The sequence below is a fragment of the Leptopilina boulardi genome, unplaced genomic scaffold, assembly GCF_019393585.1.
Source record: "Leptopilina boulardi isolate dan_hultmark-lab unplaced genomic scaffold, ZJU_Lbou_2.1 LbouV2_194, whole genome shotgun sequence".
Classification (NCBI taxonomy): domain Eukaryota; kingdom Metazoa; phylum Arthropoda; class Insecta; order Hymenoptera; family Figitidae; genus Leptopilina; species Leptopilina boulardi.
This window is the reverse complement of record NW_026137745.1, coordinates 1,393,737-1,418,159: the sequence shown is the minus strand read 5'-3', so window position 1 is coordinate 1,418,159 and position 24,423 is coordinate 1,393,737. Positions and strand designations below refer to the sequence as shown.

At 27.8% G+C, this 24,423-nt stretch overlaps 1 protein-coding gene across 9 annotated transcripts in view; it reads left to right on the top strand.

Moving 5' to 3' along the window:
• LOC127278033 (uncharacterized) overlaps positions 1–24,423 on the top strand; it is a 471,303-nt gene that overhangs the window by 119,835 nt on the left and 327,045 nt on the right. For 7 of the 9 annotated variants that reach the window (XM_051299533.1, XM_051299534.1, XM_051299532.1 and 4 more), the window contains 2 exons: positions 8,273–8,890; positions 9,121–9,436. In XM_051299533.1, coding sequence (XP_051155490.1) covers positions 9,251–9,436 — 186 coding nt within the window. In that variant the 5' untranslated portion in view covers positions 8,273–8,890; positions 9,121–9,250. Of the gene's footprint in view, positions 1–8,272; positions 8,891–8,911; positions 9,437–24,423 lie in introns of those variants that run through there. The other 2 variants (XM_051299535.1, XM_051299536.1) reach the window with 2 other exon arrangements.

Genomic DNA, 24,423 nt, shown 5'->3' with positions numbered 1-24,423 from the left:
TATTTTAATTTCATGTTTGGCAAATATGAAAGAATTTTCTATGTTTGAGGTTATGTTCGCCTATTAAACCTTAATATTTCTCGTTTTTTTTTTTGAAAAGAATTTTTTTAACTAATTTTTTAAATTAACGTCATTTGAGAAAATAAAAAAAAGTCTCGTTTTCAGTTCGGCTCATGTTAAAATAGTTTGTTTACAATTTGCATCTGCTACCTGTAGTACAGTCACTTTATATCTCCAGCTGTGAAATTGTCCAAAAATTCAAGAGCAAATAACGAGAGGTATTTTTTTTTTTTTTGCGAAAAAAATTTAAAATACATAAATATAAATTTGGTCGAATGTAACATATATATATATATATATATATAAAACTAACATTAAAACTGGATAACATCAATTACGCTTCAAGCGCCATATGAAAATGCCCTCTAGCGTGAAAAATACGTTATAAATTTTGTTGGTTCGACGTTTGAAAATTGAGAACAATGTTAAATGCCAAACTCTCCTCTCCTCTTCTTTTTTTTTTGTTTGTTAATTTGTTTGTCCCTCTCTCTGTCTCTTTGTGTGTGTGTGTGTGTTCTCTGACTCTATGGCTTTCGTAAATATCAACGAGGCGTTACGGGCCCTGTTGTTTCGAGTCGATTCGGCTACGATGTCGACGTTACTTCTCGTTATACACTCATTGCACTCGGTGTTGTTTCGCAGCTAACGAGCTTTCCCGCGGGGCTTATAAGTGAATTATAGAAAATGGCTTGTCGATTGCTCATATATGCATTCCTCTTGTTTATATCACTGGCAAAACTATAAAAAAAAAAAAACACATACACACACATAGACACAAAAAGTCAAGAGTAAACATGAAATTCACTGTCTAGACCGCAGGAGACAATGATATTCTAAATTTAAGAGTATAATTTTTTGTTACTATTTTTATAATCTATTTTATTCTTATTGTTTTCGTAAATAATAATAATAATAATTTTTAAATAAAAATATTCTTAAAATACGAAAATTCTTAAAATAAAAATATTCTCAAAATAATGATATTCTTAAAGTCAGAGTATTTTTAAAAGTAAGAGTATTCTTAAAATGAGAATATTTTTATTTTTCAGATTATTCTTATTTTAAAAATATTTTTATATTAAGAATACTTTTATTTTAACAATATATTCTTCATTGGAGAATATATTTTAAATATATTTGAAAAATAGAGGCCATTTTCACCGTGTGGATAAATTTAATCCTCCGAGAGGTTAATAGCAGTAGATATATTCTGCGTCTGCGCAGACAAACATTCTGCGTCTGCGCAGACGCAGAATATATTAACTGCTTTAAAAATCTAGGAAAATTAAATATTTATTCTCACGGTGAAAATGGCCTCATAAGAAGATTTTCAAAATACGAATATTCTTATTTTGAGATTATTCTTATTTTAAAAATTCCCTTTATTTTTAAGATTATATTTTAAATATATTTTAGACATGAGAATATTCTTATTTTGAAATTATTCTCAATTTAAAAATACTCTTATTTTGAGAATACTTTTATTATAACAATATTCATATTCTGAGAGTAAATTTTGAGTATATTTTAAGCATAAGAATATTCTTAAAATACGAATATTTTTATTTTTAAATTATTCTTATTTTAAGAATACTCTTATCATAACAATATTTATATTTTGAGAATATGAATATTCTCAACAGAAGAATATTTTTATTTTCTTATTATTGTAATTTTAAAAATAGACTTATTTAAAGAATACTGTTATTTTTTAAAAAAATTCTTATTTTAAGATTATTTTTTCTCAAAATAAGAAATTTTTTTATTTTAAAAATATTCTTATTCAAAAAATAATTTATTGGAACTTGTTATAATTTGTTTTTCAAGTAGATATAATTCCTAAGTATATATATATACGGCCTATATGATATTAAAGGAAAACGAAATAGCTTCTGTAGAAACGTTAATTTGCTTATCACACGAAACTTTCGGGGGAGGGTATAATTTACGTATCAGATGCATAAGTAGAGACTTGAAGTTTACCGGCATTTTGAACATGGGCAAAAAGTTTATCGTGACACTTTGATCGGCGACCTTCTCGGTATAGTTGCATGAAACATTTATTTAATGGGTCCACTATTAAAGCTTTCTCTCTCTCTCTCTCTCTCTTTCTCTCTCGATAAGGATTCTGTCCAAAGATCTTTTTTTTATGGGTGAAATGCGCAAGCGCGAGCACCTCCTTTATCGGTTAATGCTTAACAGTAGGCCATAAGAATTTCTTGGTATGTAGATACCGTTTCGTTATACCCGCAGCTGCTGTTAAAATCGACATCTCTTCCATGCTAGAATGGAGAAAAAGGATTTCTTTACTATATATATAACAGGCAGTATTTAGCACTTTACAAAAAAAAAAATTCTTACTTGATTGAAAAAAAAATTTCATTTAGCAAATAATAATTAATTTTTTGCCTACAAATTTTTTTTTAAATTGTTCATTTTTTGAAAAACGTTGAAAAAAATTTTTTTTAACAAATAAGTAAGTGTTTAATAATTTGCACAGAAAGATATTTCTCATGCATTTTATTCTTACAGTTAGAATAGAAACAAAAAAATCTTTTTAGTTTCAAAGAAAATTTATTTGATTAAAAGAAATTTTCTTTAAATGAAAGATAAATTTGTGCATTAAATCAAAGAAATTCTAACATTGATATATAAGGTCAAAGAAATATTTATTTGAATTTAATAAAAAATTCCTACGAAGCTTAACGTTTATGATAAACGATTTTTAAAGAAATAATTTTTTAAAATGAAAAATTCTATAATTTTTTGCGTAAAAATTATTTTTTTTATATAATTTATTTTAATTAATGGAAGCTACAAGAAATATTTTTTAGGCAAAAAATTATAGAATTTTTCATTTTAGAAAATTATTTCTTTAAAAATCGTTTATCATAAACGTTGCGTACTTCAGCTTTGTTTAATTTAAATTAAAGAAAATTTTTCTTTGACCCTGTATCAAAGAAACATTTTTCTACGTGTATTCTAACTGTAGGAATAAAATACATATAGTAAATATTTATAAATAGGCGCCAAGAAAATATTCTTAAATTTAGAGTTTCGTTTTTTCGTTGATATATACAAGGAAAAATAAATGCAAAGTTACTGATTTATAATAACTTAATATCGGTTTTTTTCTTGTAAAAAAAAATTAAGATTTCCCTCAATGGTTTCATTATACATTTTTGGTAAGTTTATTTTACTTAGAGAGTGTTTTTTTCCGTATTTCTTTCTTTTTTTTATATTATTGTAACGTGAGGTTTCACTTTACACACGTCTACTTGTTCTTCATATATATATATATATATATATATATATGCATTCTAACAAGAAGAGCAACAGCAAGGCGTTACGCAAGATGCACAATATCATCGTCTTTTTCGATGTAACTAGACCGTAAAGTCTGCTTCACGATCGAAACCCGCAAAACTTATGCATTTAAAAGATGCGGATGCGAAGGGTGATGCGCAACGTCCTGCTTCCTGTGCGTCTCTTATTTCCAGTCAGTTTATTCGTCACTTTTCACACTTGACAGATTTTACACACTTTTATAGTCGGAATTGACGACTCGCGATTTTTCAACTCTTAACATTTTCTTTACAAACATTTGTTTGTGTGTGCGTGTGTGTGTGTCCCTTTACTGTCAACGCTTCGTTGAATCAAGTGCAAAATATCACGTTCAAACAAATTTTTCTCATTAATTTTTCTTTTTTGTTACCTTACACGCATATAAATACCATCGATTCGACTCTTAACTAATTCATTGAAAAAAATTATATTCTAAATTTAAAAATATCTTCTTGGCGCCTATTTTTAAGAATTTATTCTATGCAATTTATTCTTAAAGTTAGAATATAATATATAATATTCTCGAAATAAGAAACAATTCTTTGATTAAGAGATATTCTATAGATAAAAGAAAAAAAATTTAATTTAAGAAATGTTCTTAAATAGGCGCCAAGAAGATATTCTTAAAATTAGAATATAATATTTTCACACTGAAAAATAATTTTGATTAGAATATTTTTAACATTACTTTCTACTTAAGCTATCCAGAATTCTAGTTGGAATAACCAGAATTCTGGTTATACGTTTATGCGTAAGCAACGTTTATGATAAACAATTTTTAAAGAAATAATTTTTTAAAATGAAAAATTCTTTAATTTTTTTACCTAAAAAATGTATTTTTTGTAGTTTTCATTAATTAACAAATTATAAAAGAATATTTTTTTTAGGCAAAAAATTATAGAATTTTTCATATTAAAAAATTATTTCTTTAAAAATCGTTTATCATAAACGTTGCGTACTTTAGCTTCGTGTAGGATCGTCATGGTAACATATAAGAGTGAGAGAAATAAAAAACATTCTTTATTTCTCTCACTCTTATACGTTACCATGACGACCCTACTTAGATAGCTGAGCTGTGGCCGTTCCCTTAATTCTACGAATCAGAAAGCTGTCATACTGCGCATGCTCCTACCTCATTGGTCGAAATAGCGCGCGCCAGTTTAAAATACTTTATTTTAAAAAACGTCTAATATAGACAAATTTTTAATTGTTTTTTTAATTTTTTAATTAAATAATTTTTATTACTATTTATAATTATTATCATTTATAATTATTGGTAATAGTAATAATTATAATTATTTCAAATTATAACCATTATAATTATATTTTATATATAGTAAAAAATCTCAAAAAATAGTACAAAATATTAATTTAAAAAAATACTTTAGATGCGTTTAAAAATATTAGAAAATAAAATTAAATCTTTTAAAAAAGGGGGAAGGGGCACAATATTTATCGATGTTTTTTCATTTTAATGTACATTAGAAGAGAGTTAGCGATGAAGGGGAGGGGGAAAAAGGGCAAAATAATGGTTATTATTTATATATCGATGGCGTATACATTATACTGCATCGATGATCACGGACGCCATTACGGTCGATTGAAAAAATTCGATGATGCGAACGCGATGGGCGTTATACATGGTCAAGTATTCCCCCTACTGGAATCGTGTGGCATGGAAATGATTTTTAACCTTTCCAAGAGAATGCTTTCGATTATGTAAACTGTCAGACATTGCCGCGCGAGATGAGCAGACACACACACACACACACGCATACAAAAGCCAGAAGACGTGTGCAGAGAAGATGAGAAGAGAAAAAGCCCTCTTGTCATTTATCTCTCTCTCTCTCTCCCTTTTTTTATATTTTATCTCCATTCGCGCGTTTATTGTGTATATATGGAAATAATGCAAAAAAAAAAAAAAAAATCTTTGTAAATTTTCTCTCTTCTTTTCTCTTTAGTTTTGTTTGGCGGAATTAACTCAATCATTATTAAAGCCTAATGAAGATTTTCTGTCAAAGATTTTTTTGACATTTATTGATATGACAAAAAAGTTTCTTTTTAATATGCTCTTCTTTGAAGAATTTATTGAAAAATTTTTTTTTTTTTTTTGAATATTCGTTACCTGTGCAGAAATTTTTCCATATTGGCCCTTTTTTAGAGAAACTTGATAGCGCCCTAAAAGCTTGTTACAATGTTCCCTATCAATAGTCTACACAGAAAATTAAAAGGCATTAAAATAAGCTGCAACGCTTATTATTTTAATCCAATTTTGCTTATTTTAATACATTTTGCAGCTTATTTTAATGCCTTTTAATTTTCTGTGTACTTAGCGAAATTTTTATTAGGGCCTTGTCAGTTTTCCTTTAAATTACCCTATTTTGTAATAATTTTATTGTTTATTACTATATTTGTTATTTATTTGAAAATAACAGTTTTTACATTTTTTTATTTCTAAATTATATTCTATTTAAAATTCTTACATTTAGAGTCGAGTGTACAGTATATATAAAAAAACGCTAAAGAATAATTTTGAAAAAATTTCTAACACATGGGGGATCGAACCCAGGACCCTTGGGACGCGAGCAGTGTACTCTTACCGCACAGCTACGTTGACTTTCAGATCTTTTACCTTCTTTTTGAATATTAACTACTTTTTGTTTGTAATAACTAAAATATCTTCACAATTTTACGTCTAGAAATTGTTTACAAACCTTTTAAATAACTTATTTTTAAAAAATCGTATTTTTTAAAAAAGAAATTTTTTTTTTAATTATCAGCTTTTATAAAGTAAAAAATATTAGCAGCAGTGTCTTTCTGGTCAAGGGGGTTCATTTTTCCTTTTCTATCATCTTTATGCGTGCAGAGAATTTTTTTTTAGGGGTGGGGGGATGGGAAGGTAAAGGATTCGAGTAACGTCATTTTCAAGAATAAAGCTTTTTGAGAGTTAGTTGGAAAAAGAAAATCGGCTTTTGCGCACGATATAGAATCATGACAAAATCTCTGGTTATATAGTTGTGTAAACGCGCAGGCACATATAACAAAACAAATGACTTGTCCAGCTATATTATTTTATTTCTTTTAAAATCCCCTGCCAAGTATAATATAATATCCTAGAAAGAGTGAAAGAGATAGAGGACATACGTCTCGAATCTTCTCCTTCAACTGTTTGAAAAACGACCTTTCCCCGCGACGTCTCTCTCTCTCTATCTCTCTCTTTTGATATAAGCGGCTTACTATTTGTGGGATGTCGCAAAATTGCACTATATATAGATTTCTTTTTTCATTCTCTTTCTCTTTGTATTCTTTTTTTCTTCATTTTATACTCCAGATTTTTTACTTGGAAAAAAATGTTCCACTTGCCTTTCTTGAAAATCGCTTCAAACGAAAAAAAAAAAAAAAAAAAAATTTACTTGAAACAGCTAAAAATTTCATTGAAATAGTAAAAGTTTTAGTTGTTTTAGTTAAATCTTTTACTATTCTAGTGAAACCTTACGCTGTTTTGAAAATTTTTATTTTTTCATTTATTGCCGAGGAAAAAATCACATATCGTAATTCTTCTTAGAAATTGACTACTGGCGAAGTACTGGCACGGAGTATTGATACCAGTACTGCGCCAGTAATGAATTATGTTAATTTTTTTATAGGGAACGTGTAAATTCGAAAAAAATGACGCTTTTCTTGCAATATCGTTATGAACTGTAACGTTACTATAATATATTTTTATATAAATCTAAAAATAGAAACTATAGTTTTGTTTATAGTTATAAAGTATTGGAATTGCCACTTTTTTTTCTGTATATTGACTTGAAAATATAGTTATTATTACAGCAGAGCTCTTTATAAAAAGATTTCCCCTCCCCTCCTTAAGACTCAATATATAAATCAGCGCGCGTGCTACCAACTATACGAAACTAAACGCAATGTACGCTTCGTTGAATTTCTGTGGGAGAAAGTTTCTTATTTTTCTATTTTTCGAAAGTAATTTCCTTTGGACAAGATTTTTTTTCAATAAATAATATAATAATAATAATAATACCAGAAAATAAAAGAGTTCACTACTGGCGCAGTACTGGTACCAGTGTAGCGCCCGTACTTTAGTTTTGATAAGGAAATAATAAATTAGTAACGCCATATTGGATCCGCCATTTTGAATTTTGAATAACTGATCAGTTCGTAATCAGTGATCACGATTAGTTACAAATTTTGTTAATTCTTTAAAAATTGTAGGGCAGAATAATAAATAATAAAAAATAAATAAAAATTCCCTAATTTATAAATAAATACTGTCTATTTGTGCTGACACTTGACAGTGGCGCCAATTTGAACACCTAGCGGTTATTAGAAGAAACTCAAACCGTTAGAGAAAAATAATTTTTTTTTCTGGGGAAAATTTTCTTGATATCAATATATACGCACGATAGATGTAAAAAATGCTTAAGCTAGTTTTTTTTTACAAAACGGGCCTCACTAACATATATATAGCTTGCATTGGTAAATCTGCGCTTTTTAAACTGACCCTGCTTTTACCCCCCACTCTTATTAATAATCCACGCCCATGTATACACGCAAGCGCACGTTTATACACAAATGTATATACAATTTATTTTTCTAGTTCCTATACACAGGATCGTTGACAAAAAAAAAATCCCTATTTTCCTTTTGAGATTTTATGAAGAAGAAATTTTTTTAATAATTTATTATACTAATTATTTAATATAATAAAAGGGAGTTAATTGTCGACGATCCTGTGACTTATATATGTATATCTTAAGACATTTCCTTTGCGAGAAAATAAAAAAAAATATATTAAGCAGGCTACTTGCATTCGCAGTAACGCAATTTTTCGCTTTTGGTATGTTTCCAGAAGAGAAGTACCGGAAGTCGTCCGCGGAAGGAGCCAGGAGAGCGCCGAATAAATGACGTGAAACCGAAGTGAACGGAAGCGACGTTTCGCTAACTTACAACTTCTCCCCTTTTTCCCATTGCCCAACCTTTGACATTGCCTGTACTGCTTTGTCGTCCGCCTTTGCGTTCTTTCTTTCTCTCTCTTTCTCTCTTTCACTTTCTATCAAGCAAATTTTCTCCCCTTCTTCCTTCTTCTCAAAAAAAGAATCCAAAAAAAAAATTCACGCTTTTACCCCACCTTTCTTGTGACCTTGACACTTGGCTTTTTGAAAAACAAAAAAAAAAAAAATAAGAATCCAATTATTTAGCTTTGGCCAATAGCGACATCAACGAAAGGGGTAAAACGAGAAGAGATCTTCCTGATACTTTTGCGGACATCATCCAAAGGAAATTTAATAAGAGTGCCAATAAACGATAATCGCGAACTGTAATATAATCTTCGGATCAGTTTATCGTCAAATCCAAAGGCGCTGCCAATCAGTCACGCACCAATCAGCAACTACAAAAAATCTTTAAATCAAGAAAGACGACGATATCACGTTCCATTGCAAAAGAATCACAATAAAGGCTCCACGAGGTATATATATATATATTCTAAAAACGATATCTATAAACCTGAGGTAATTCTTGGGTTCCTTTCCCCCACACCCCATTTTATGTGTTAAAGATTAAAAGAATCTAATTTTTTTTTTTAATATTATTGAATTTGATTTGAAAAATTATATTTTTCTTACCCTCTCCTCTTTCCTAATTATAAAAGTGAACCCAACAATTATCTCATTTGTAAATATCGTTGGTAACAAATAGTAATCGTCGCCGCGAGTGTGATACCGACAAGACGCGGACGACGCGGAGTGAACAACTGATAATATAATAGGGGTAATCCATCCCGTATAAATAAAAAAATAAAATAAAAAAAGAAGTCAACTTTTGGAAGATGGCAATGGTCAACATGAACAACCTACTCAACGGTAAAGATTCCCGATGGCTTCAATTGGAGGTCTGCAGGGAGTTTCAACGCAACAAGTGCACCAGACCAGACACTGAATGCAAGTTCGCGCATCCACCAGCTAATGTTGAGGTGCAGAATGGACGAGTCACAGCATGCTACGACAGTATCAAGGTAAATACATTTTTTTGTATCTTAATTTTTATAGTACATGAATTTTTATGTATATTTTTTTGGCGAAATTGCTGACTAAATTAGGACAAAACAAATGCTGAGATTTAGTACACTGAAAAAAATTCTGGTTTTGGTATATTTAAAATTATGATTCTGGTTATGAAAACCAGATATGATAACCAGAATTCTGGTTTTATTAACTAGCATTCTGTTTAAAATAACCTAAATTCTGGTTAAGTTAACAAATTTAATTAAACTAACCAGAATCATAATGTTAACTATACCCTAACCAGTATTCTAGTTGGAAGTACTGGAATTTTGGATAAATTAACTTGAATTCTGCTTAAATTAACATGAATTCTGGTAGAAACAACTAGAGTTCTAGTTAATCTAATAATTTTGATAAAACTAACTAGAATCCTAATGTTAAATTAAAGAATTAAAATTATTTTAACCAGAATTCTAGTTCTTTTATCTAGAATTATGGTTAAAATAATTTTAATCCTTGTAGACGTAACCGGAATTCTAGTTAATAATTTTGATAAAACTAACTAGAATCCTAATGTTAAATTAAAGAATTAAAATTATTTTAACCAGAATTCTAGTTCTTTTATCTAGAATTATGGTTAAAATAATTTTAATCCCTGTAGACGTAACCGGAATTCTGGTTAATCTGAGAAATTTTGGTATAAGTAACCAGAATCACAATTTTAAATATACCCTAACAGATGTTCTAGTTGAAATAAATAGAATCCGGTTCAGTTAAACAGAATTTTGGTTAATTGATTAGAATTCTGATTAAAATAACCAGACTCTGTTTAAATAAACAAAAATTTAGTTCGAAATAACCAGAATTTTCTTTAAACTGACCAGAATAAGAATGTTAAATATTTCCCTGATGACTATAATTATAGTTGGAATAACCAAAATCTGGTTAAGCTGACAGAAATTTTGGTTAATTAACTGGAATGCTGATTGAAATAAGCAGATTTTGGTTAAATTAACTAAAATTCTGGTTAATTTGACAATAATGGTCAAATTAACCATAGTCATTAAGTTAAATATATTCCATTACTAGAATTCATGTTTATCCAACTGTAATTCTGGTTAATAGATTAACTAGAATTCAGGTTCAAATAACTAGAATTTTGATTAATCTAAAAATTTTGATTATAGTACACGGTATCATAATGTTAAATATAGAATTTTTATTAGATTAACCAAAATCTGATTATACTAACCAGAATTCTAATTGAAATAACCTGATTCTGGTAAAATTAACTAAAATTCTGGTTAATCTTACTATTTTTGTTAAACTAATCAAATCATAAGGTTTAAATATACGCTAACCAGAATTTTAGTTGGTAGAGCCAGATTCTGTCCAACCAGATTCTTGTCAAATTAACTAGAATTCTGGTTGAAATAACCAGATTCCGGTTATTCCAACTTAAATTTCTGTTATTGTACATTTACTATTATCATTCTAGTCAGTTTAAACAGAATTCTGGTTAATTTTTAACAGAATCTGGTTATTTCAAACAGAATTCTAGTTAATTGACCAGAATTTTGTTTAACTAAACCAAATTCTAGTTATCTCAACTAGAATTTCCGTTAGGGTATATTTAACATTTTGTTACTGCTCAGTTATACTAAAATTTTTTGATTAACCCGAATTTTGGTTATTTCTACAAGAATTCAAGTTAATTTAACCAGAATTCTAGTTCTTACAACTAGAATTCTAGTTTGGGTGTATTGAGCATTATGATTCTGATTAGTTTAATCAAAATTGTTTCATTAACCGGAATTCTGGTTATTTCAACCATTATTCTGGTTAAGTTAACCAGAATTTTGGTTAGCTTGACTAGAATCATAATATAAAATATACCTTAACCAGAATTCTTTTTGAAATATAATTTCTTTATTATAATAACATAAGAATTCTAGTTAAACTAACCAGAATCATAATTGATTTCATTTCATCAATTATAATGGACTGGATCTTTTGAACTGATATCCATAAAATTAAATATACCACAACTAGAATTCTAGTTGGAATAACCAGAATTTCGTTTATTCCAACCAGTATTGTTTTTTCAGTGTACTCTTTAAATTTTGTATCAGTAAAAAAGTAATTGATGGCAAATCAGTTACTAAATTCCTGCCATTAGAATAAATACGGTTTTCGCTACTGATAATTAATGGATAATGAAATATAGTTCATGTTTATATTTAATGTCTGTACATATATGTATAGTATGGTGCATCATTGCTTTTGTACCTTTTTTATGTCCAAAGCCCCCTATATCTCTAAATGGCTAAAAATATAAATTACAAAGCTTTCTTGAAATGCTTAACAAACGCACCTATATAGAGGTTACACTCGCGGATGTCGATTATTATTAGATTTTGCTATATATACTTATGCTGGGTTACAGGAACAATAGAAGTGTTTTGTTTTTGGGTTTGCTTTGTTCGGTTTATTCGTGTGTATATTAGCAACTATTACTATTATTATTATTATTATTTCTTTTTTATTATCATACCATTGCTTACATTTCTGAGAGGGGGATATTCCCTTATCCACCTCATTTCTTTGAGGATTTTCCATTTGGAAGTTTTTACTATTATTATCACTGTATAAATATATATACAGTAACTTTAAAGGAATTTTAACTGCTCATTTATGGGGGATTTTACTTTGGGGTAGTTGTATATATTCGGAAACAGGTCGGAACTCCTTGAACAGTTTTAAATTTTAACGTGATTTTTCTTTTTTTGGGTATATTAAATATTGTAGCACTAAAAATTTTGGTGTTTGGTGTTATTCTGGCTAATTACAAATTGACTATACCAAAGCAGTACTGGCTTAGAATTGGCTTAATACAGAAAGTAATGGTTCAGTATTTATAGTACTGACTTAGTATTATCAGTACTGCTGTGTTAAACAAAAACTTACGTCAGTGACATTGTTGTTTTGGTCGGTATTTTAGTAGTAAAATGCACCAAAATCAGCCTAAGCTGATTCTGGTTCTGGTATTATAATATAGACAGTACTGGCTTATAGTACAAACAGTACTACCTTAGTATTATCAGTACTGTCTTAGTGTTGGCAGTACTGATTCAGTATTAATACTACTGATTTTTTATATTCAGTATTGTCTTAATATTAACAATTTTTGGTTTTATATTCCTTTCTGGCTATTAGGATTTATTTCTTGTTTAGTGGAAATCCCTATTTTCTAAAAATTTTACAATTCAAAATTCTTAGAAGTATTTGTTCTATATATATATATGTTTATATTTTTGTCCATTCATTGTACCTAAAATCGATCATATTATGCATTAATTATATTCGTGAAAATCAGTATGGAAAGCATAAATTACATTTGCAGCGGAAATAATTGGTTTCATTGCAATAACAGGGGATGTGCGATATCAGATTTACTTTTAGGATATAAATGGTTATCGATAATATCGTGAGTAGTGAAAGTATACGATATGCGTATAATGTAATGACTGAAAAATATATATATCTATTATTTTATAGATATATATCCAAAAACCCACATACACTGTAATCTATTATCATTAATTTTGAAACATGGTTTTAAATTTAAATTATACAGTATATATATCTAATATAAATATTTGGTAATTAGTTGTAATATTGTCCATTAATGGATGAAACAAATTACATTAAATTAAGGATGAAGTTATTATAAATTAAATAAAAAAATAGATTCTTTTTGACTTTATTTAAAACAAAGACTTAAAAAATTGAAATAAAGTAACATAGTTTGAAAATATTTTGTGTAATAAAATACTCTGTTTAGGAGAAAATACAAGTTTAGTGATATATATTTATGTTTTTATGGGAAAACTAGTTTTATCTCGATATTTCATAAAGGCCCTTCGGCTAAAGTTTAGCTATATATATATATATATATTTGTGAACAGTTTGTTAGATTCTCTCCATCAAAACCAAAGTATGCACGAATTTAGAAACAATTTCAAAGAAGCTTCAATTTCCCCAACTACTATACGGAAGCTAATAACTGAAAGCCATTATATAAAATGAAGCAGCTTGACAACACAAAGGGTACTTCTTTTATGCTCATCCATCTCTAACATGTCATTAGCTTATTACAGTGTTGCATTTACTTAATTAAGCATGCTAATAACATCGTTAGATAAGTACATTGAAAAAAATGATCTCCTAATAGATAATGTAAATAGTGCGCGCTCTACAACTTACAACAGGGAAAATGTCTAAAAAAAAAAATATTGTACATATATTCTAGATATCTGCACTGAGAAAAAATTCAAATAATCGTTTTTTTTTTACTTCTTTCTAAATTAAAATTAGTGAGAATTTGTTAAATAATTCAAATCAGTAGAAATTTTCACTAAATTCTACTAAAATATTTCTAAAATATTAGTGAAATATTATTATTAGTAATATTATTTTTACTAAAATTTTTAAATTACTAAAAATTAGATATTTTTTTACTAATTTTAAATTAGTGAACTAATTCTTACTATAACTCAAATTTAGAGAGTTGACTACTATCAAAGAAATATTTTTTTTTCTATATTAAATAATTATAATTTAAATCAATTAAGCAGTATTTATTTTAAATACAGAAATTATGGGTTCAAATTAAAAAAAAACATTATTTTCTTTAAGTAAATATTTATTTACTTTAGGTACATTTTTATTTGATAATAGTCCGATTACTTTAATTAAATAAATTTTTTTTCCGTGTATACATAACCTATATTTACACTAGAATTTTATTTGATGAATTTATGGGGAAAAAATTAAAAAAAAATTTCAGTGTATTCATAACCTATATATATATATATATATATTATATTCAGAATTTTATTTGCTAAATTTATATGTGCAAAAAAATGTAGATAAATACTGTGCAACTTTAAATCAAAGAGTTTTTAATATTAAAAATTTTTAAATATGTTTTAAAAAAAATTTATCTATGATATATTTTTCACATTTAATTTTATAAATTTTAACTTTTAAAATTCATCTTTTAACCTAGATATATTGGCGAATACTCTACTGACATTTTATCAAAAGCTATTTACCTTTCAAAAAAATTTAAGCACGACATTTTGAAGTATTTATTAAAAAATTTTGATGTCAAAGTTATCTTAATAACTTTTTATCATCACAAAGTTATTGGACGTCTCGAAAATCAAAACACTTTTTATTTTGAAAATTTTTATATATTTTCTGATATCTAAAAAAAAACAGTTAAAGTACACAACGCGTTTATGCTAAACGTTTTATAAAGAAATAATTTTTTAAAATGAAAAATTCTATAATTTTTTGTCTAAAAAATATTTCTTGTAGTTTTTATTACACTGAAAAAAAATTTTATTTGAATTAAATAAATTCTATTGGAACACATAATTTTTGTATTTGCAACAAATACAGTTTATTTAAATCAAATAAAAATTATTTGATATAAATAAATATTTATTTGATAATAGTCACGTAACCGATTATTTGAGTCAAATAAATTAGTTTTTTTTAGTATAATTAACAAAATAGTTGTTTAGGTAAACAATTTTATACACTCAGAGAAACGATATATTTGTCTCACACGCTATTAAATATTTATTTGATTTAAGTAAATTTTTATTTGATTTAAATAAAAAATTTTATTTACGCCAAATAAATAGGCTATAGTAGGCTGTGAGACAAATATATGTTTATCTTACTCAAATATATTATATTTGGTTTAAATAAAACATTTCTCTGGGTATAATTTTCCGTGTTAAATATAAAAAATCTTAATTTTTGACCATTTTAAAATTAAAAAAAAAAATACTTTTTCAAAATCCATGTAAGAGATTCTATAAAGAATCTTTAAAAAAAGCTTCTAAAAGAAATTGGCGATGAAAAATAGTATTTGAAATAGTATTTTGAAAATTTTAATTTTTTCAAAACTATTTGCTCTAAATTGGTCAAAAATTAAGATTTTCTCTTTTTAACCACCTTGTATATGTTATTAGGACTCAAATGATAAAAAAATAAATTCAAAATCGTTCGATTATTAAAATTTTAAGGGGTCAATATAAAGGCAGTGCTTCCCCTTAAATTGAAGAAATCGGATTTAAAAAAAAAATAATTATTTTTATCAGCCCTGTATAAAATCATTTTATATATTTACAAAAAAAAAGAGTGAAAGTTTTAATTATGAATTTCAATTGAACCTATAATATATACAACTTTCTACAATTCATCAAAATAGAATGCAACAATGCAATGTGAAATGTTACACCATTTCATGAATATTAATTATTACCTTGTTGAACGTCAACAAACTGTATGGTTATACATATCATTCGAAATGTCACTTTAAGCTTCATGAATATTATTATTATTATTATTATATATATTAAAATTATTATTGTTATAACTATTCACGATTGCTTTATTCTTGAACAATACACACCTGGTCTGTTTTCGTATAATAAAGCACACATATATATATATATATATAAAAAATGGATTAAATCCGTTTTCGTTTATAATATAACTTGAAAAACATCTATATGTATATATTTATAGTTTGAGAAAAATTTTAATCAAATTTTTCAAAAATAAAGTAAATAACTTTTCGCTTTATTGCAGTCTCATTCTGATTTAGAGAGAGGGAGAATTTGTAATGAAGATAAAATGTATATTTTTCTTCGTAAATTGATTCCACTTTAGTTTATTTTATTGATTAAAAAAGAAAACCCCTTCCTTATTTAATAATCGATTAGTTTCTCATCGCCTATATATATATATATATATATATATATATATATATGTACAAACACAAATATAACCTTTTTCCAGGAATAGTTTCATATATATATAGTCGCACTGAGCAAAACTAGTTTATCGCGCGCTTCCTTTTTATTGGCTTCTAAATGGGTTCTGCATCGCGAATAATAACTTAAGTGGAAATCTTTTGGCATAAAGTGGGTGATTTTAGAAGAGCGATAACGCTCGAAATAGACCTTTTACTTGTACAATTAAGATGGCTCTTTTTTTATGTGAATTGTATTGGTGTGTGTGTGTGTGTATTTCATCGCAAAATTGGTAATGTCAGGCTTTCTCTCCCTCTCTTGACATTGCGCCTCTGTATTGGTCAACTGTGCCTGCTCCATTGGCTTATCCCTTTGAGGCAAAGTGCACATAACCTATACGGTCGCGTTGCACTATGTAACACGGCCTACATGCCCTGAAATCGATATTCCGAGACGGCTCCAGTAGTCTCGAGTCTCTCAATATATATATATATATATATACCTACTGTATACCTTGTCTTACATCACTGCAAGTTCTCAGCGGCAGCAGAGAGAGAGGGAGAGAGAGAGAGAGCCAAATAAGGAACTTGCGGTCTATATATATATGTATTGAAACTGGCATATAATTCTATTCAGCTTTGAAATAAATCAGATGGCACGCGTCGAAATTAAATCAGTTTAAGCTCTTGTGGGGTCGATTACGTAACTTTTTCATCCTACAATAACATTACTTCTAACCTCTCACTTCCAACATTTCACACTCTAAATTTTAATTAAGTAATGAGAATTTGTTCACTGATATTTAAATTAGTGTAAATTTCTACCTAATTTTTAATCATTTTTCACTACAACTTTTTAGTAAACACACTGAAAAAACAATATTATAGATTTAAGAATGCCTACTTAAATAGAAGCCAAAAATATTCCCGCACTTAAAGTAAGTGAGAAATATTCTTACAATAAATAATATAATATTCTTATTTATAAAAATATTTCCCACTTAATTTAAGTGAGGAATATTCTTGGCTCCTATTTAAGTAGGCATTATCTTAAATCTAGAATATCGTTTTTTCAGTGCAAAAAAAAAAAATACTAAATCAAATAATAGTAATTTTATACTTAAAAATGAGGCGCATTAATTTCCTCATAAAAATTAATGGTTTGGAATTTTCATTTTTTAAATTGAATCGTGAATTTTGAAAAGTTAAATCCGAATTCGAGACCCATTTAACCCCATCACTTCAGGATTCTGCCCATAACTTCGAAAAATGTGTTTCTAATGTGTGTTTTTTTTTTTTTTTTGAGGTTATGGCACAATCTTGAAATAATGAGGTAAAATGAGACTCAAATTCAAATTCAGGGACTCCAAAAACAAATAGTAAACATGGTCAAACCCTCGGAGAAAAAATAAAATTTTTATGCTGAACTCGTAGCCGTTAATAAGAAATGAATTTATAAAATTTCAAAATTTTAACCTCCATGAAGTTGGCGTCGACGCTCAGCGTCGAAAAATAATTTTACATGGGACCAAAAATATCAAATCATTTTTAAAAATGTTTTGGGTCCACATAATACATTGAAAAGTATTTCTCAGAGGCATAATTTGGACCGAAAATCATAAAAAAAAAAATAATTTGACATTTTTGGTCCTGTGAAAAACAATTTTTTGCGCTGAGCGTCGACGCCAACTTTATGGAGGTAAATTTTAATCATTTTTTTAATGCTTATAATATGACTTTCATCAAATATGCATGAATTAAAATTTTTTTCAATTGTTTCTACGTGAAATTTTTGAAAATTCGATGCAAAATTTTTTTAATAAAATATATTGTTATTGTTATTATTATTATTATTATTATTATTATTATATTATTTAGGTACATTTTTTGGTAATTTAAAAATTAAAATTTTACTTTTAAAAATGTTTGTATCCTTTAATTTTTTTGATACCTAAATTTTAAATAAAAAATACTTTCTTTTACAAAAGTTTTAAGCCTGATGCGATCGTGAAGAAACAATTTTTTAAATATTTTCGAAATGTTTTAAAAATTTTCAAAATTTTGATTTTTTTTTTTAAATACCTCAGGTTTTTTTTATACTGCGCATACATTTATATATTTTGATGTGTTGATTATGAAAATCATAGTGATAATATCCGTAAATTTGATTTTTATATCGAAAACCATAAAATAGTATTAAAATTTGTGATTTTTGCGTTATTTGGGTTAAATATGTCAAATTTAAAAAGAAACTTCAAACGATATAAAAAATATATTTCAGTAAGATTTATAACATTGAAAAATATAAATTTTTTAATTTAGCATAAAAATTACAAATTTTAAGACTGTTTTATGGCTTTCACCATAAAAATCAAATTTGCAAGTATTTGTCACTATGATTTTCATAATCAGAGCATCAAAATACATAAATGTTTGTAGTATAAAAAAGTGGTGTTATTTTTAAAAAATTCAAATTTTAGAAAATTTTAGAAAATTCCGAAAATATTTGAAAAATTGTTTCCTTGCTACCGGACTATAGGCTAAAATTTTTTTGTAAATATAAGTAGATTTTTTTTTGAAAATTTACCAAAAAACATTACAGGATACAGTTTTAAAAATAAAATTTTAACTATTAAATTTGCAAAAAATGTATTAAACTATTTTTCTACAATTTCTTTGCGTGGAATTTTAAAAAAAAATTCACGTAAAAGCTGACCATTTAAGAAAGAAATTTTAAAATTGATGCATTTTTAACCATATTTGACTGCTAAATTCTTTCTTAAATAAAAAATAAAATTTTTTACTTTTAAACCTGTTTTTCAACGTAACTAAAGTTTTTTTGCCTCAAAAACCAGAATTTGGAAATGAAAATTTATTAGACTTAATGAAAAAGATTTGCCTAATATTCAGTTTTAAAAATCAAGAAACTTATGCACACTAAAAAATTTACCTGATAGCAGTTGTTGTTCTAATCGAAAAATTTCTATACTCAGTTAACTTCACTGATAAATATTATAAGTTAATTGAATATAGAAATTTTTCGTTTTGGGACTACCGGACCCAAAATATTTTCTTTGACGATTATAAAAAAATGTTTTGGTTCCTAAAAGCAACACTGCTCCTCAAAGGATTAAGAAACACAGAAAATTAAAAGGCATTAAAATAAGTTATTATTTTAATCCAATTTTGCTTATTTTAATACCAAAATGTATTAAAATAAGCAAAATTGGATTAAAATAATAACTTATTTTAATGCCTTTTAATTTTCTCTGAAGTCATGAGCATTAAAAAATAGAAAATTATTAAAATTCTTTTAAAAAAAATCATATCTCGTAAACGGCTTGCTAAAAAAAAAATTGAAAAAAATCATGAAAGCTACTCTCAATTAGTACCAAGAAAAAAAGTTTCAAAAAAATTGGATTTAAATGCAAAAATGGTGTCTGATTCGGCGTGGAATACCTATATATGTATATATATGTTTTGCTTAGCATCATGAGCAAATATTTTTGCCCTTTGAAATATGATGTATTCCACAAATGTAGATATATCTTTCCTTGCGACGAATTTATATATATAAATTTTTTTTTTTTTTTTCTATTTTCACGACGACTGACGCGAAAGTACGACTTTAGAGAGAGAGTCTCGACCCTTCTCGATTTTCATACGCCTATATCGTTCTTTGTCCATGAATACATATCTACCTACCTATCGTGAGTGAGGGTGAAAAAGCTTTGCCGGATGAAAGGTGATATCATCATGTATGCGCGAAACATTCTTTGCGCGAGGTGAAAATAAATGTGGGATAGAGTATATATAGTATATATATATATATATATAGCGAAACACCTATTTGCGTCGTCATCAATTACCGAAGGAGGAGTCATATATACACACACAAAGTTCACGAAAAGCTTCTCTTGCGCGTTGAGACTTTTCGTTTCTTTTTTTTTTTTCTTTTTTTTTTTTAACCTGCAAAGAAAACATGACACGACTTTCGCGCGATAATACGATTAGTACGAACTTGTCGACCATAAAGAAATGTGGTTGCGAGGTCGGAAAAATAATAAGGTTACTCGTTAAGAATTCCTTCTTGCTATTCAGTGCACTTTTCGTGAAGTTCCAGCAAGGTTTTTTCTTCTTTTTCTTTTTTTTTTATTCACTCTCATCTCGACTTTTCTGCCGCTAATGTTTTCGAAAAGTCACGTACCGATATTACGTTTCAGATGATGATGAAATAACCGAAATATCAAATAGTTTTCGCTAACTATTTGGTTCATGGCAAAAAAACTTTTTGAATTTTGTATTTTTAAAGTGCTTTTTATCAAGTTCGATTAAAACCAGGCCTCGACCAGGGCCTTCTTTGGTCAGTTTTATTATTTCATCCATATCAAGTTTAGATTGTTAAATTTCTATAATTGTATAAAATGATCCCTTTTTAATTGTTAATAACTTCTCTTTTTATGGAAAGTAATTTTAAAAACTTAGTTTTTTTTTTACTGTTTTTTTCGAACTAGGAAAACTGGCATGGTCCTGACCCTTTAATCTTTTTTAATTGTTAATAACTTCTTTGTTTACAAAAAGTAATTTTAATGCTTAGTTTTTAACGGATTTTTTCTAAAACTAGAAAAACTGGTAAGGTCCTGACCAGTACCCATTTTTGTATCCAGAAAACTCCCTGTTTGGGGCTTCAGCTAGGAATTCTAGTCAAATCCCCAAAAATAAAAAATTAAATCACTATTATTTAGATTTGCTGATATTTTTTCAAAATAGGGAAAACTGTCCAGGCCATTAATAAAGCTCCATTTTTAATAAAACAAAGTGGAGCAATTTTTTTCTTTTGCTAATTTTCACTGTAATTCTTGGGAAATAATTACTAAATGAAAAAAATTTCATAAAAATTTTCCTCTCTTATTTCAATTGAGAGAGCTTGCTTTTTTTTGTGTAATTCTTGGGTTGTGAATTAGAAATTTTTCTTTCCGGAAAAATAAACAGAAGGAGAGAAAGAGAGAGAGAGAATAAAGTAAGAACGTTATATACTTTTGAGAAGAAGAGAATTCTAGTTTTAGATAGTATTTGGTTGGCGAAATTAGATCAGACGAAGTAAATGGTGCGCGCGTGCCGTTCGATGATGGAGCGAGGCGAGAAAATTTAAACACACACACATACATAGTTTGCTCAAGTAAACTGAATATATGTATTCTTTCAAATGTCGCAAAAAATTGTTTCGTTCTGCGAACAGTGTCCATTCCTCTTTTTTTGAATCTCTAAATATTTGTTAAAATCTATTAACAAGTTTTTGAATTATATTGAAACCTAACTCTTGTACTTGTTTTAATTTAAAAAAGAAAATTTTATTTTTTTATTGGACGTAAAGTAGATTCAGTATTGGTTTAATGTAGGTTCAATGTAGGTTCAAAGTAGTTTCAAAGTAGATTCAATATATATATCGAACATAGTTCAAAGGAGGATCAGTATAGTTTCAATCTAGGTGCAAAATAAGTTCAATCCTGGTACAAAATAGGCTCACGTAAGCTCAAAGTAGGATCAATAAAGGTTTACGGTAGATTCCATAATGGTTTAAAGTAGTTAGGTAGGTCCTATGTAGGCTCAATGTAGGGCCAAACTACGCCTGATCTTGGATCACTGCAACTTCAAAGTGGCTCTAACGTAGTTTCAATACAGGTTCCAAAATAGGTTCCCTATTATTAGAAACTCCAAAACAAATTCTAAAAATCAATTAACATTTATCAATTTCACTAAAACTGCGATTGTTTTTAATTAAAATAGAAAATTTCCCTTCTTTTTTTTTTTTTTTTGCTAAAAAAAATACATGCCTCATCATCACTTAAGGAAATTTGATCAGCAAAGTAGATTTAACAATAAATGAGGTAGTTAGTGTTTAAATTGATCACGTTATGTAGCTGTTTACAGGTTGTGCGACTATATACGCGGATATTATATACCCCCCATAAAGGAGGATACGATACGAGATGGTTTGGTTACAAATTGATTGGGTATTTTGACCCCGATCGGATCTGTTAATTTGATTGTTATTTACATGCGCATAGATAGGGTCATCGGCTCTTTATAATTCCTCCAATGACCGAAAGTGGAGAACGACGTTAAAGGAGTTATCGCGCTTAATCAACGTCAGTCCGACATATTTACCCGTTGGTGGCTATATTTAGTTGGTAGGTTAGGTTTATATATATATATATATATATATATACAGCACGAGGCAAACGACGACGTCGACGACGACAACGCATAGGGTTCATGAGAGTGCCCGAGTTCCGGCCGCTTTTATCACCAAGGAAATATCTAGTCTCGGAGGCCGTAATTTCACTATAAAATTTACTAGCTGACTGGGGACTACAAATATTTTCCTCCAGTCACATACACTTCACCACATATGTGGAATACAATAATAGGAACGTTTCAAACCTACTACTACTCTATCTCTCTCTCTCTCTCTCTTGTTCGTTCTCTCTTTGCCAAGTGCCACTAATATCAAGAGCATGCACGTAAATTCAAGTGTCCCTACACGCACACAAACAATTATTTATATTCATTAAAATACCTCAAATCACATCGATTTAACTCTTTCGATTTTGGAATTGTAATTTTTGTTTTTCTTTTGAAGATTAATAGTGTTTAGGGTTAATTTTTACTTTATCGATTTTATTAATTATTGTCAAAATTTTTATTAAACCGATTTTCTATACTATAGAGAATTTTTATAACATAATCGAAAATTCACACTAAATTATATTCTTTTTATTTATTTTTTTTCTTTACTATCAACTTTTTAGGGTTTCCACGGTGCGCCAGAAGGTGGTTTAAATAAAAATGAATTGGCACTTAAAAATTCTTTTTGATTATGATTCTTAGATGAATAACAACACACGAAAAAAAAATAGAATTTTTACCCCAAAATCGGTATAAAAATTACCTGCAACAAATTTTATCCTAGTTGAGGGCGCCACCGTCTATGTGAATTAACATTGGTGAAAATTACCCGCAACAAAATTTATCCAGAGTTTTTTCTGTGAAACATTTCTCAATAGTTTTTAAAATCAGTTTACGTGCCCGATTTAAATAAAATTCAGTTTTTATATAAAAACAGTGTTTTATGGGGAATCAGAATTTATTTAATCTAATAAATACTGTAATAAATGATAAAATAATTACCTATTTTCAATTTTACATATAAATAATTATATTGCTATAGTGTTTGTGACGGTTTTAAAAAAATAAATTATAATGTTAAAAGAACGATTTTAAGAGTGACAAAATTTATTTAAGAGAGTCGAATGGTCTCTGAAATTTTTTGGCAAGAAGAGACCTTTAATTATCGCTCTATAAAAACGGCGCTAAACATAACTATGATAAACATTGATTTTAAAATACTTTCTTCTCGAAAGACGGACACTTTTTACAAAAGCAGCTAGAGATCCTTATCTTATATAAATTTCCTAAATCCTAAAGATTATACGAATCTATACAAAAACACGATTGCAAAACGAAAAGTAATATAATGACAGGTACATTACCTCCTGCCGCCGTCAGATGGCAGCAGCATGCAGGGCGCACAAAGTCGCAGCTGTTATTAGATTACTTTTCTACTTTTTGTTTTGCAACCATGTTTTTCTATGGATTCGTACAGTCTTTTGGATTTAGGAAATTTATAAGATGAGGATTTTGGCTAATTTTGTTAAAAGTGTTCGTGTTTCGAGAAAAAAGTATTTTAAAATCAATACTATTTCACGTTCAGAGCGATATTTAAAGCTCTCTTCTTGCCAAAGAATTTCAGATACCGTTCGACACTCTTAATGCATAAAAATAAAAACGAAACAAGAAAATAAATTTATTGTTAATAAATTTATATGAACCCAAATCTAAAACATCTATTATCTATACGCATATAAGTATACATTAAATAAATTCTGGTTCCTCATAAAACACTATTTTTAAATATTTAAAACTCAATTTGTTTTAAATTGGGCACGTAAGCTGATTTTAAAACCTATTGAGAAAAGTTTTTTATTCATCTTAGAACCATAATCAAAAAGAATTTTTAAGTGCCAATTCATTTTTATTTAAACCTCCTTCTGGCGCACCGTGTTTCATAACTCAGGCCCGAAAGCCTTATAGTTTCGCTTT